The 13,836-nt window shown below is 43.9% G+C and overlaps 1 protein-coding gene across 1 annotated transcript; it reads left to right on the top strand.

Moving 5' to 3' along the window:
- Positions 1 to 1,784: 1,784 nt before the first annotated feature.
- On the top strand, positions 1,785 to 13,602 carry LOC117051187 (lysosomal protective protein-like). Its single transcript, XM_033157335.1, has 11 exons — positions 1,785 to 1,972; positions 3,333 to 3,444; positions 3,979 to 4,110; positions 5,182 to 5,340; positions 5,811 to 5,902; positions 6,559 to 6,643; positions 8,422 to 8,571; positions 8,868 to 8,995; positions 10,488 to 10,650; positions 11,723 to 11,812; positions 13,412 to 13,602. The coding sequence occupies exons 1-11, from the start codon at positions 1,800 to 1,802 to the stop codon at positions 13,496 to 13,498; spliced, it is 1,371 nt and encodes a 456-aa protein (XP_033013226.1). The 5' UTR covers positions 1,785 to 1,799; the 3' UTR covers positions 13,499 to 13,602.
- The last annotated feature ends 234 nt before the right edge of the window (positions 13,603 to 13,836 follow it).

Consider the following 13,836-nt stretch of genomic DNA (forward strand, 5'->3'; position numbering starts at 1 on the left):
CAGATGGCCTGTCAGCCCAAAGCACCTACCCTGTGTTCAATGAGGGGCAACCTCATCTGTGTGCCTTCCAGCATCTGCCAGGCTTGAATGGGTAAATTTGTGAACCCACCATTGACACCTCAGGGAAGTAGGTTATCAGAGGAGTGAATTACAGGTGGTTCCTTCCAAGTGGGGTGTTTGTGCCATAGCCCATCATTTCTCTGGCCTGGGCAGACTGGTGGCATCAGGCAAGCCAGCCTGGCACTCCTGACTGAATTTAAGCTCTCAGCCTGGGCAACATCATACTGAGAGAGGGGACCAGACTGCTGGTCTTCAGCCCATCTCAAGCTTGCACACCATGATTCCAGGCATCCAGAACTTCTAGTCCACCCTCAAATGTAAAAATTTCCGGCACAGCTGGATGGAACAAGCTGGAAAAGGCAGCCACAGTCTGCAGCATCCACCACATCAATGGAAGATGGCATGCCAGGTCAGGAGGGCAAGTTTCCATGACTTTGAGAATGTATGTTTTGCACTTTAGAAACTCTGGACCCAGCCTGTGAGCTGGCCCACACATAACACACGTAGGAGATGGTTAGCATGTGGGATTGAGAGCCAATGCATATCTACCAGGGAGATCAGCCTGGGCCACCACAAAGACCTCACTGTTCAATGTGGTCTCTTCATACAGTCAGAAGCCGGTCCGAATATGTGCTCCACATAACTGAAAAGGGTACCTTATATTTTGGAAAAGCCTGACTCCTGTTGGAGAAGTGAGATTCAGCTGGGTTATTAATGAAACCACCTACGGTAATTTTTTTAACTTGTTACTTAAGTCTGCTAGAGATCTGATATACCAACTTCTACCAGATGAGATCACCCAAGTGTCTTGCACCCTTACTTTTCCAGGTGATGTATCAGGTTTTAGCTAAGATAGTTGTGAAGTTGGGATATAACAACACTGACATAATGGAGGCACTGGACTCAGTTTTTAAATGGCTAATTACCAATTCTGAATTACAGGTAAGTGCTGATTTTTAAGGCTCCTAGAACCAGAGGTAATTCACTATTCTATAATTTAGTCTATTCCTATTGATCCAGTAAAGATCCGAGTCTTTATGTAAATGAATCAGTAGTGGTTGCTGATACACTTCATCAAAGAAAAGTTTCAAATTGGGGGGTTCATGCATCACTGTCCTTTTTTGTCACTTGGCAACTGCTTACAGTATTGCTACCTCTAAGCTTTTCTTACCTGTCCAAATGAAATAGTTGGTTATCCTTTTTTTCCCAAATGTCTGGGAGACCTAGGTTTGAAAAAGAAAGTTAATCCAAGGATTTTTTAGCAGCCACTATTTTGTGAAACCAGGATAAAAGTAGAGGTTTCAAAGTTTGGATGTCATGGAAAATGTGATATAACGATTATCAGATTTTGTGTTTTCAGAGATGTTGATGCCTAGATATTTCTGCTTCTCGGATTTTGAGAGATTCCATTAAGGAAGTGTCACATAACCATATCAGTACCAATGCTTGGAAAAGATTGATCATAATTTACCTTGAAGCCAGAGACTTAGCCAAATCTAATCTGAAGTCTTGTTAGGCTAACAGGGTGAAGGTGACATTTCAAAGTGACATTTCCTTCCAAAGAAGCCTGGCTTGTGTTCTGCTGGTACAATAAGCCACACTGCCCGCCTTCCCATTATCTCTAGTGATCAAGAAACAATATTATGCTGTTGGCTTGTTATCAGGGTACACAGGCTGAGCATGATATAAGGTGCCCTGCAGCTCCACCACTCTATGGCAGCCTGTGCCAAAACAGCACCATGCACCTCTTGATCAGGTTGTGCGTCGTTTTCAGTGTCTCCTATGGCCTCTGCTCAGGGACAGATGCCTCTCCGGATCTCATCACTTCCCTGCCAGGACTATCTGAGATGCCAACTTTCCAGCAATGGTCCGGCTATCTCCAGGCAGGATCTGGCCAATACTTCCATTACTGGTAAGCAGAGAGACTGGTAAGCAGAGAGATTGAGTTAATATTCATGTCTCCTCTTCATTGAACTGTTCGTTGCTTTTAGGTATGTGCTGGCCGACCTATGCATACTTCCAGTTGCTCATTAATTAAGAGTTAAAAAGCTAATCCTGGCTAGACACATTGCTAACAACCAGGGAACAGCTGCTTCATGGACTTCCACCATTGGCAGCAGCAACGCTTCTGAATGTCGGTGGAAATTGCAGGAGGGCAAAGCACTGTTGTGTATGGGTCTTGCCTGCAGGTTTCCCTTTTGGGCATCTGGTTGGTCCCTGTGAGAGCAGGATGCTGGACTAGATGGGTCCCCTTGGGTGTGATCCAGCAAGCTCTTCTGATGTCCTTATGCTCTTGCTAACCGTTTGTTGAAATTGCCTTTGCCAAGATGTTCTGGATGAGCCGCAGCTTACAGAAACGCTTATGCTTCTCTACTGCCCTGGAACTAGCTGTGTGGAGCAGCCTGAGAATAAGTTGGTTGCTTGTAACATTAGTTAGATTATAATAATTTGTGTCTTCCCTTTACAGGCACAAATTCCCCCCAAGGCAGCTTACAAATAAAGTCAAAGTGCAATAACAATAAGACCATTATCAAAACAGAAGCAGGCCGCCATGTTGGATGTTGTAGTTCCTTGCCTGCCTCTCCTGGATTCCTGCCCATAGGGCAACTGCATGGAGGGAAAAGTTGGTTTAGTGGGAGCTGGTTCACTAGTGTAAATGAGGCACAGCCCCACCAACCTTAGCCATGTCACAACTGCCTGCCTTATGATTTACAATGGGCCCAGGGAGTCGCCCTGCCTGCCACCTTCTTCTTCCTCAGTCTCAGGGTTGATCTTGTGTAACTCACTTGGGAGGAGGATGGGGACATAATTTTCTGGCTCTGCCTGTTGCTGGCTGTGGCTCCACCTCTCTCTCCCTACCATTAGCCTCTCTGCCTTCTGCCCCACTAGTCCCACCAGCTAGCACCACATTTATTTACACCCCCAATGATGATGCCCCTGTTCCTCCTTTCATGTTCCCAGTGCAGCCCCTCACTCAACACAGGCATGCTTAGCTGTAAGACTGCTGCAACATCAGGCAGAGGCAGTTTTAGGCACAACCAGAGCAGTCACACTGGGTGCCACACTGCAGGGTTCACCAAAACAATGCTTAGTATAGAACAAAGCATAAGAGGTGAGGTTGTACCAAATATTAGCGTCACGCAGGGCGCTGCTGAAATTTGAGAGCCCAAAGCCTGCTACTGCATCAGGTATCTTCCTCGGGTCTCCATTCTTTGGGCCTCCTCCAGACATATCCATTGGGGTGTTTGCTCTCTCCCTTTCTACCCTGACAGGTTTGTGGAGTCTCAGGGCAACCCAGCGACTGACCCCGTAGTGCTCTGGTTAAATGGGGGACCTGGTTGTAGTTCCATGGAAGGCCTCCTGGCTGAGAATGGACCTTTCCATGTAAGTCTGTGGCTGCTCTGTATGCTGATGAGAAAGGAGAGAAACATGGGACAAGGAAGGGGTTGTGGATCAGGCAGTTGAGGCTCAACTGGGCCTAAAGCTCTTGATCTCATCTCAAAGTTGTGGAGGCTGCCTGGGATCATTCTTGTCAGGAGGGAAAGGTGCTGTATACAGTCACAGAGGCAACATTATTTACTTAATATGAGATAAGAAGAGCCAGGTGCAAAGGGGCTCTATGCCGTTTTAGTTTTGCCCAAAGTTGTTGAATTTTGGGGGATTTTCCCGGACATTTGCCCAATTTCCACCTGGACACTGCTGCCGACTGCAGTATCATGTATGTGTCTGGGAGAATCTGGATGTATGGCAATCCTGCAATAATGCCCAGACCAACTCACAGATGCCTGATTTCTCAAGGACTGGGAGTCTGAGACTGTGCTTGGAGGCAATTGATATGGAATATTTAGTGAACAGCATGCTGCAAATATCTCGCACCCCCAAAGTAACCCTCTTTGTTTGCCTTGTGGTTTCGTGTAGCTGAATGACGATGCAACACTCTACCTGAACCCCAACAGCTGGAACAAGGTAGCCAATGTGCTTTACATAGAATCTCCAGCTGGAGTTGGCTATTCCTATGCCACAGAAGACAGCCCTATCAATGACAGCCAGGTAGGTCACTTGCTGTTTGTTCCTGGCCTAAGGGCTGCATTCTCTAGTAAACAAACCGGGGGCGGGGGTATCACATGCCAGTGGTGGGTGGGGCAATAGATGGAATGGTGATGGTAGCAGCTGATGGGGGAAGGTTGTCAGTCCTGTGGCAGTAATATAGGGCAGAACCACACCATACATCATCATCATAATTAATTTGTACTCCACCCAACTGACTGGGTTGCCCAGTCACTCTGGGCAGCTTCCAACATAGTATAAAAGAACGCATGATACATCAGACATTAAAGGGCATTACAGGGCTGGCTTCAGATGTCTACAGAAGGTCATATACTGGTAATTGTTTATATCTTTGACATCTGATGGGAGGGTGTTCCACCGGGTGGGCGCCACTACCAAAAAGGCCCTCTGCCTGGTTCCCTGTAACTTCACTTTTTCAAAATGAGGGAACTGCCAGAAGGCCCTCTGAGCTGGACCTCTGTCCATAGCTGTCAACTTTTCCCTTTTCTTGCGAGGAATCCTATTTGGAATAAGAGAATTTCCCTTTAAAAAAAGGGAAAGGTTGACAGCTATGCCTCTGTCACGGATTTAAAACACAGCCAGTGCATATTTAAATCATACGACTTCCCCTAAAGAATCCTGGGAATTGTAACTTGCTAAGGGCACTGGGAATTGCAGCTCTTTGAGGGAGAAACTACAATTATCAGCATTCTTTAGAGGAGCCATGTGTTGTAAATGTGCCTTAAATGTATGGCATGGTTCTATCCAGAGGCAATATAGACTTCCTACACAGCTGCCTGGGCTGTGAGGGATCAGCTCACAAAATTTGTAAGTATTGTTGGGACAGAATCCATTTGCCTGACAGGTAGGAAAAGTGTTTATTTGGATGTTCACTGAGCCAAATCAAGACTTCTGTCATATTCTCCTGACAGATGAGGAGCAAAGGGGTAGGGTGGGGGAAGATAATGCCAGGAGTGTGTTTCTTAATGCAGCCGCACGTGATATGCACATCCAACTCTGTCCTATGATTTGCACCAAAGCTAAGTGGTGGGTCAAAATTTCTCCCTACTTCAGGTAGCTGAGGACAACTACCAGGCTCTCCAGAGTTTCTTTGCTAAATTCCCAGACTTTGCAAACAACGAATTTTATGTTTTTGGGGAAAGTTATGGTGGAATCTACGTCCCCACTCTCACTGCCAAGATTGCGGAAGGATCAGCAGGCATTAACCTGAAGGTAAACACAATCGCAGTACAGGAAGTCACTGGAAAACTAGTAGAGCTAAGATCTTCCATGTAGGCCAAATTGCACATTTAGGGGCAATGAGTGGCAATGAGTGCCAACCCACAAGCAGCAGCCACTTATGCAGATTTTGCCCCAATGACAACAAGCCCTGAAGGCCTTACTCCTCTCACATCCAAACCAGGCCACATGGAAAGGACATGCCTGGAAGGACAAGAAGTGGGGAGGTCGATCCACTTTGAAGGCCTTGCTTGGTAGCTGCCTCTGAATGTCTGGTGCCATTGCCCCACATCCAGTTGTGTTGTATCTCCAGAAGCACTAGTCACTACAGTTCCTCTGCCTGCTATCTTCAAACCTGGCATCAGGCCTGGTTCTAATGATAGCCTTTCAACTAACTATCCCATCAGCCAATTTCATACAACTCCTCCTTTCTTGGCATGATCTTTTGTTATCTGATTCCTCAGGGATTTGGGGTTGGCAATGGCATGCTGAGCTATTTCCTCAATGATGAGACACTGATGGAATTTGCCTACTACCATGGAGTGTTTGGAGATGAGTGAGTACAGAAGAGGACAAGGGGAGTTGGGTCAACAAGTGGCCACAGGTAAATCTCCCACCATACAAGTCAACAACTAGTAGCTCCAGGTTCACATCTGGCCTCTAAAAGAATTGTCTCCACCTTCTCCATTTACCAGATCAGATCAGAAGCAAAAAAGGAGAGTGGAGACTGTAGTAAAGTGTCTTGCCCTTATCATGTATCACTGAGTACATCAGAAACAAGAAACTGGCAAGCAAGGTGGTTGGATGGCAAGTGAATCAAAGGTGTGCTAAATGAGGGAAAGCCGTTGTTTCCTGTCCTTCCTTCAGTTAATAAAATTAGTAATTATCTCCACTGAAGAGAGGACAGAAAGAAAAGCTTAACTTGCACAAACTGTAGGCAGAATAGTCAGGGAGGTTGTTGACATCTCCAGGGAACACAGGACAGATATTTGTCAACGTTGTTTGAACCATCTGTTCTCCTTTGTTGGGCAGGGGAGCCGGTGTGTGTGTGCGTACACACACACACACACACACACACACACTTTGTGCTTCTAAGTTGTGAACCACCCTGTGATCTTTGAGTGAAGGGTGGTATACAAATTTAATGATTGAATAAAAATGAATAAGCTTCCCTCTACCTGACACTCCACTTCCTTTTCTCCTGCCTTACAGCTTGTGGGCCTCCTTGAACGAAAACTGCTGTGATGATGGAACTTGCAACTTCTCCAGCAACATGAACAGTGATTGTGTCACAGCAGTGAGTGCCTGGACTGAAAATCCTTGATACTAACTCATGTAGTTATGCAGTAATGTGTTTTGGCCTGAACTGGTAGATTATGGGTTTAGTAAAGTCTTCTGGAAATGTGTCTGCCCTATTTTGTGCCCATAGCACCTACTAAACCAAATTCTCTGAACAGCATTAGACTGGGATTAGGAATTGCTGACCCACCAACTTCGCCATGTAACTTCTGAGCCTCCAGGGACGTTTCTCTATGCCCATTGAGTACTTCTGCAGTAATAGCTGAGATGATGTGCAAAATCAGGAGGAGATGATGGTATCCTGCCTTTTCCCAGTTTGGGGCACATGGCGTCTTACACAGATAAAATAGAACAGGCTAACAAGATAGAAAAGACAATCATTATAATGTAATTAAAAACTAATATTAAAATAATATTTTAAAAAATCCATTAGAGACACAGACAAAACAAAAACAAAACACAGCACCAGACCTTCCCCCCAAATCAACCAGTTCCCAAAGACCTGTTGGACTAGTAAGGTCTTCACTTGCCAGCAAGCAGAATCTTACAACTATATTGAGATAAATTTACGTTTCTCAACTGTAATGGCACAGGGTGTGCAACAAATGGTTCCACACTAAAATAATACAAAGGATAGATGAATAAACCCACTAAGAATTGGGTATGCTTTTGCTGCCAAGAACCATCCCAACGAGCGGGCTTTAACAATATTTTCAAAGGGGCCCCAACTTGGCTTTTGTTGAGACTTATAGCTGAGGGGCTCTATCTCTCTGCTGGCACATCCTGTTGGATGTCAAGCTAGTTTCTGGGCTGATTTTGAGACATGTATTGAGAAAAAGAAAACAGCCAACTGCTTTATGGTAACTCAGTCTCACTCTATTTAACCTTGTCTGAGTTTAAATCAGAGTAAGCAGAATTGCTCCAAGTCACAGTGTCGTATTCTGGGGGTGCTCCTGATCCATCTTTGTCACTAGAGCCCTAGGTGACCTCAGTGGCTAGGAGTGCCTTTTTCCAGCTTCAGCTGTTTGAGGTCCAGGATAGACTGTCCACTGTCATCCATGCACAGCTAACTTCCAGGCTGGATTACTGCAGGGGGATCCATGCGAGGCTGCCTTTGAAGTTGGACTGGAAGCTGCAGCTGGTGCAAAATGCAGCAGATCAACTTGCACACTGGAGCAGGATATTGCCAACATGTTACCATGCCATTGAAAGAATTGCAATGTGTGCTAATTAGTTACTGGGCTAAATTCAATGTGCTGGTTTAGGTGCATAAATCCCTTTACACCTTGGAACTAGGATTCCTGATAATCCCACCCCTTATATATTCAGTTGATCACAGTGCTCTGTAAGTGAGGGCTGCCTGCAGATACCGTCTTATAATGAGGTCTGTTCTGCACAATGTAGTAATCAGGTCCTTAGTGTTGGGGCACCTACCCTTTGGAATCCCCTCCCCTTGAATATTACACAGGTGCAATCTCTGTTGTCTTTTCAGTGGCTTTTCAGTGGCTATCTTTACCCCAGTCTGCATCTGTATTGGAATTGTTTTTAAGATTTTGGAATATGCTTTATCGCTTTGTTGTTAGCTGCCCTGGGCTCCTTTGGGCAGATGGGCAAGATATAAATTTGATAATAAACCCATAAAAATAAACTGATGACCCTTGAAGGCTATAAATATTACCGAATTCCACACATCTGTTTATTTTCTCCTCTTTTTGCACATAAACTCAGAGTGTAGCTAACTCTTCTATCCTCTTCTTCCCTGTTCCCATCCTCAAGATATCACAAGCCTATGGAATTCTTTATGGAATTGGCCTCAACATATACAACCTCTATGCATCATGCTGGGGAGGAGCACACTACCAGGAGCGTTATGAAGCCGATCTGTCGAGCCTCTTCCACCACTACCAGTTTGATGTTCCAGTGCCAGTGAGTTGCTAGGTTATCTTCATCACATTTACATCACTCAGGTGGCTCTAGCAATTCTGTGAATTTGGCAAACTTAAAAAAAAACAAAAAAAAAATTCTTAAGCATTAATATTCAGTATGGAAATTTATTCCCAAAAGTTTATGCTGGGAAGGCATGATTCGTCCATTTATAAATGAATTATGGGCCACTTGCTGAATCAGATTTAGGTCTGGCAAAGCAAGGTGCTGGTATCTTGCACCAGCTTTCCCCAGAAGCATTCAACCTCATCTTGCCTTCTCCTTGCTTTCACTTTCAGAAAATTGGCTCCATCCCAGGAGTGCCACATTGTATAAATGCCACCGCTATGTATGTGTGGCTGAACCAGGATGAAGTCCGGCAGGCTCTCCACATCCCCAGCACTCTCCCAGACTGGGAGCTCTGCAGGTGACTCCCATCAAATGTTTCTGCCCTTCAGAAGTATGCACAAGTTGTTTGGTAATGAAGGGCAGTGGCCTGGCAAGGCTTTGTAGAAAAGTGGTGTTTCTCTGCTGGTATAGAACTGATGCACTGCAGGTTGCCAGAGCTTGATAACATACGGGTATGTACTAGGACTGAGATCAAATGAAAATGTAGACTGCAACAAAAACAGCTTCCACATCTTTGTTTTGACAACCCTCTAACATGAAGCACCTGTTTCACTCTGCCCATACTTTCTTGCCCTAAACCTGGAAGCTGGAGAAGTGAAGCCAGAATTATCTGCAAGGGTAGGCTCCTTTCCCAGATAATTCTGTCCCTAATACTGCCAATTTTTGTATGTGTGTACAATATGAAATCAAGTGAAGGGAACTGAAGATTTTATTGATGTACTGACTACCTTGCTTCTTCAAGACCCCTCGGGTAAGCTGACAGAAGATCTCCAATACTGATAGTCCTAAGAGAACAACAATCATGTTACAGTCATCGTGTAAGATGGTGGCACAAGCCCTTTATGATATTGAAGAAAGCTCCCTCCCCTCTCTGTTGGGGTTGCATGCATAGTGAGTCATCTGGTAGAACTTTTTCAGGTGACAAATGAACCTTTCTTATCCTTGTTCATCTTACTGACATGCAGTCATCAATAGTCCTCTGTGGTATTTTTGCTGGGCATTTGCAGGGGTGTGCAAAACCTTATCATTATTTCTTTGGGTATTTCAGTCTCACTGAGAAGAGACATTACATGTTCAGGAAATTTATTTGCAAAAATAACTTCTCCAAGGGTAAGGTTTTCCACATGGCTAATCCTCACATTCGTTCACACCTAGCATAGTTGAGCATTTTTCTGTATTCTAAGTACTGATGCTTACCATAATTTCCCATTAAAATGGCTAATTGTGGCTTAGATGGTTTTCCTTAAAAGAGACAATGAATGCAACAACTAACTGCTACTACTGGGCATTAAGAGGTTTTGGCTGGAACTAATAAGTTGGATCTCAATTGTGTGAGAATTCTGAAACAGTTGTAAAACAAACTGCCTTCCAGACATCACTGGATTAAATTATAAAGGATACAGTGGTACCTCTGGTTAAGAACTTAATTTGTTCCAGAGGTCTGTTCTTAACCTGAAACGGTTCTTAACCTGAGGTACCACTTTAGTTAATGGGGCCTCCTCCTGCTGCTGCGCCACTGGCACACGATTTCTGTTCTCATCCTGAGGTAAAGTTCTTAACCCGAGGTACTACTTCCGGGTTAGCGGAGTCTGTAACCCGAAGTGTTTGTAACCCGAGGTACCACTGTATTTGTCTCAGTTGTGGACTGCTAAGGTTGGGAACATTTATTTCTCCCCAGCTTATTTATTTATCACCCTTGGTTGATCTTACTGGTGAAACAAAGGGGAGAAGGGATGAGGGGCCCAAGCTCCATGAACCCTCCCCCAAATGCATTTCTCTTCTCCATGCAGTCCACAGGTTAGCGCTCATTACCAAAGGGTGTACAGAGACATGACTCCCTTCTACAAGTATCTGCTGGCTCAGGACCTACGAGCATTGGTTTATAATGGAGACGTGGACATGGCCTGCAACTTCTTGGGGGCTGAACAGTTTGTTGAGTCTTTAAATCAGACTGTAAGTAACTCCTTTGAACTTTGCATATCTTTTTAAAAAAATATTTTTTATTAAAGATTTTCTTGATTTACAACGGTACGTGTAATGTCTCTCTCATATTTTTTCCATGTAACATTTTTACAAATCAGTTACGTTTGTTGAGACATTAGGAAGAAAAGGGGGAAAGAGGTGAGCGGGGTGGGGAAATGGGTGGGGTGGGGTGACAATGTTTCTATTTTACTTAGTATATGTAGGGTTTGGTGTCAGCGTTGTTTGTGCAGGTTCTTTGTTGTTTGCTTGTGCTCCTTTGGTGGTGGTTGGCATAGGGTGTGATTGTTCATTTGTGGTTGGCTGTGGTGGTCTTTGGTTTCCTGTGTGAGTGGGGTGGATGAGTGTTTTTGATCAGGTTAGCCATATTGATTTATATGCTGTGTGTAGATTTTTGTCATTGTCTTGTTGGGCTGTGTGTGTGAAGGGGAACCATACCAGGGTGAAGGCGTCTTCTTCTGTTTGTCCCCGTGTAAGTTTCAGCTTACTGGTTAGTTTTTCTAGTAGGGGTTTCCCATACTACTTGGTATCATTGGTCCATGCTTACTCCTGACAGGTCTCTCCAGTGTCTGGTTATGATGTTTCTAGCTGCTGAGAGTAGGTGGGTTATGAGTTCTTTGTGGTGTAAGTGGGCATTGTTGTCTTGGAAGATGTTTAGCAAGACCAATTCTGGGGGGATTTCTAGCACTTGCTCGGTTATCTTACCTGTTTCTCTATGGTTGTTCTTTGCATATCTTATGTGCTGTATTGAAAACCTATTGCTCCTTAATTTCTGTGCGAAGACACAGCTGATCCTGCCTTTTAGACCTAGGTTTCCAGCACTGACAGATGTGCAGTTGTTGTTAAAGACATAACCAAGCTGTCATTTAGAAAAACAGTTAGAATGGATGGGAAGAGATGAAGAGAAAATTAGCAAAAAATGATCTGGAGTAATATGTCTACTAAGAGCCAGTTTTGGAGCATCCGTGATAGACTAGTATGTACACTAAAATTGGGTCTGCTGTCTGTTTCCAGTTTGTGACCTTCTTTTTCATTAATTCCATAGGTGCTAAATGATTACCAGCCCTGGTATTTCAATGATCAGATTGCAGGATTTTTCAAGGAGTATGAGAAGATCACATTTCTCACTGTAAAGGTCAGTGATTTAATTGGAGCCAGTGGGCATTATACTTTTCATTATTTAAAATATTTATGCCCTGCTTCTCCCCTGTACAAGTGTTACTCAAAGCAGATTTCAAGTAAAAATCAGCAACAAGCTAATAATTAAATCACAAAATAACAAGTTTATAAAAAGCAGGATAACACAAAAACAGGAAGAGCAACACTAACAGCCAATACTTTAAAGCAGGAGCAGAGCCAAAAGCTTGTTTAGAAAGCACATTATATGGGCTTGGCCATTTTTTAGCATGACATGGCTCTCAAGATAGAGGTTTGTGATGGGCCCAGTGACTGCATTACAGATTTCATCCCAACACAGCCATAGAAAAAGGTCGACCGCTTTTCCAACAGTAAATAAAGCCAATATATAAAGCATTGAGTTATAAAAAGATTGCTACTTCTACTCTTCCAGCTTTTCCTTCAGGTTCTAGGAGGAGGAAGCACCTTTTATTTCTTTGCCAAAATGGGTACTAGCAGGCAAAAGTGCTGATCTGGGCAACAGTTTTACTTTGGGAATCTTCTGCCCTTAAAAATGAGGCTTTTTGCTCCCAGGATAAACCTTTAAGGAAAAGCCTGGGGGAAACTGCTGCACTGACTACCAATCAGAGACAGAGCAAATAAAATGTTGCCCCCAATACATGGTGTGTTGGGGGGGGGGGGTTGGCACTCATGGCTTGATTGAGTTTACACTACTTCTAGCCTGGGAAATGCTATTGCTTGCAAGATCACATCCCCATCATGTGACATCTATGATTTTAGTACATGGTTGAACAGGACCTGCCACCTGTTCCATGTGCCCTACAGAAGCTGTCAGTCCCTCACCTATGACATATGTGTGTGTGTGCAGTGTCCCATAAAAATGCTGGTCAGAGTTAGAGCATAAGCAGCCAACAGAAAACACGTTGGGGGCAATGGCTTCTCTAGCTGGAGAGACTCATTATTAAAAGGGTTTAGGTGTAATCCTGGGCTCCGTAACAAAGGCCTGGTTCTCATGTAACATTAAGCTATGGTTTGTTTAGCCTAACTGTGGTTTGTCTGAACATGTGAAAACATATCAGCAAACTAGCCTGTTTATTTTCTATCAACAAATGACAATCTGAAGCCATGGCTTGTTATTGGCTTAAAAATCATGATTTATTCTATGGTTTAGCATTATGTATGAACCTAACAATCCTGCTTAACTATGGTTGTTTTCCCTACCTGTTACCCCAGATGCTGCTCAAGCTGGGAAGGCCTGACGTAAGAGTAGCTAGAAAACAAAATAAGATCTAAGCAGGTGTGGGGAACCTTTGGCTTGCCAGCTGTTGCTGAACCACCACTCCCATCAGGCATGGCTTGTTAAATAACATTAACCCCAGTCTATGTCAAAACACAGCCAATATGTGATTCATTGCACACACATTATCAAGACAGCACTGGCGAAAAGTTGCTTTCTCTCATTCACATATATGTTGCCTCTTCTTGCTCTGCTCAATATAAGCTTCCAGTATCCTTCACGATGTTTTAGGCAGGGGGAAATTATTTCAGATGTGCTTTATCAGCTCTTTTCTAAAGCATCTTTCCCTCTCGTATATAGGGTGCTGGTCACATGGTTCCACAGTATAAGCCTGGACAAGCTCAGAAGATGTTTGAATGCTTCCTCTCCAAAGCCAGCTACATCTGATCTAATGCCTTTTAAAAGAGTTAGTAAATGTCACTGAAAAGTTGTGGGGAAATGGTATTCCACATAGTACACAATACTTTGTAACATAGTAACATAATTGAAGCTATACTGTACTTATATTCTTATGATTGAATAGTTGCAAAAACTTATTAAATCATGTAATCTCTTAAATTAAATCATGTGTGATCAGTTTTGGCAGGGCAGGGAAAACAGACACCGTATTTTTCGCTCCATAAGACGCACCTGAACATAAGACGCACCTAGTTTTTAGAGGACGAAAGGGGAAAGCCCTGTTTTTTTGAGGATCAGCTCAAAGTGGTGCAGCTTCTTTTGCAAAG

The sequence above is a fragment of the Lacerta agilis genome, chromosome 8, assembly GCF_009819535.1.
Source record: "Lacerta agilis isolate rLacAgi1 chromosome 8, rLacAgi1.pri, whole genome shotgun sequence".
Lineage (NCBI taxonomy): Eukaryota > Metazoa > Chordata > Lepidosauria > Squamata > Lacertidae > Lacerta > Lacerta agilis.

Excerpts from the sequence above, each read along its gene's own strand:
- LOC117051187 (XM_033157335.1), top strand. The coding sequence starts at position 1,800 with ATGCACCTCTTGATCAGGTTGTGCGTCGTTTTCAGTGTCTCCTATGGC. Across the intron at positions 6,644-8,421 it reads ACAGTGATTGTGTCACAGCA|ATATCACAAGCCTATGGAAT; the intron begins GTGAGTGCCTGG and ends CCCATCCTCAAG. Across the intron at positions 11,813-13,411 it reads TCACATTTCTCACTGTAAAG|GGTGCTGGTCACATGGTTCC; the intron begins GTCAGTGATTTA and ends TCTCGTATATAG.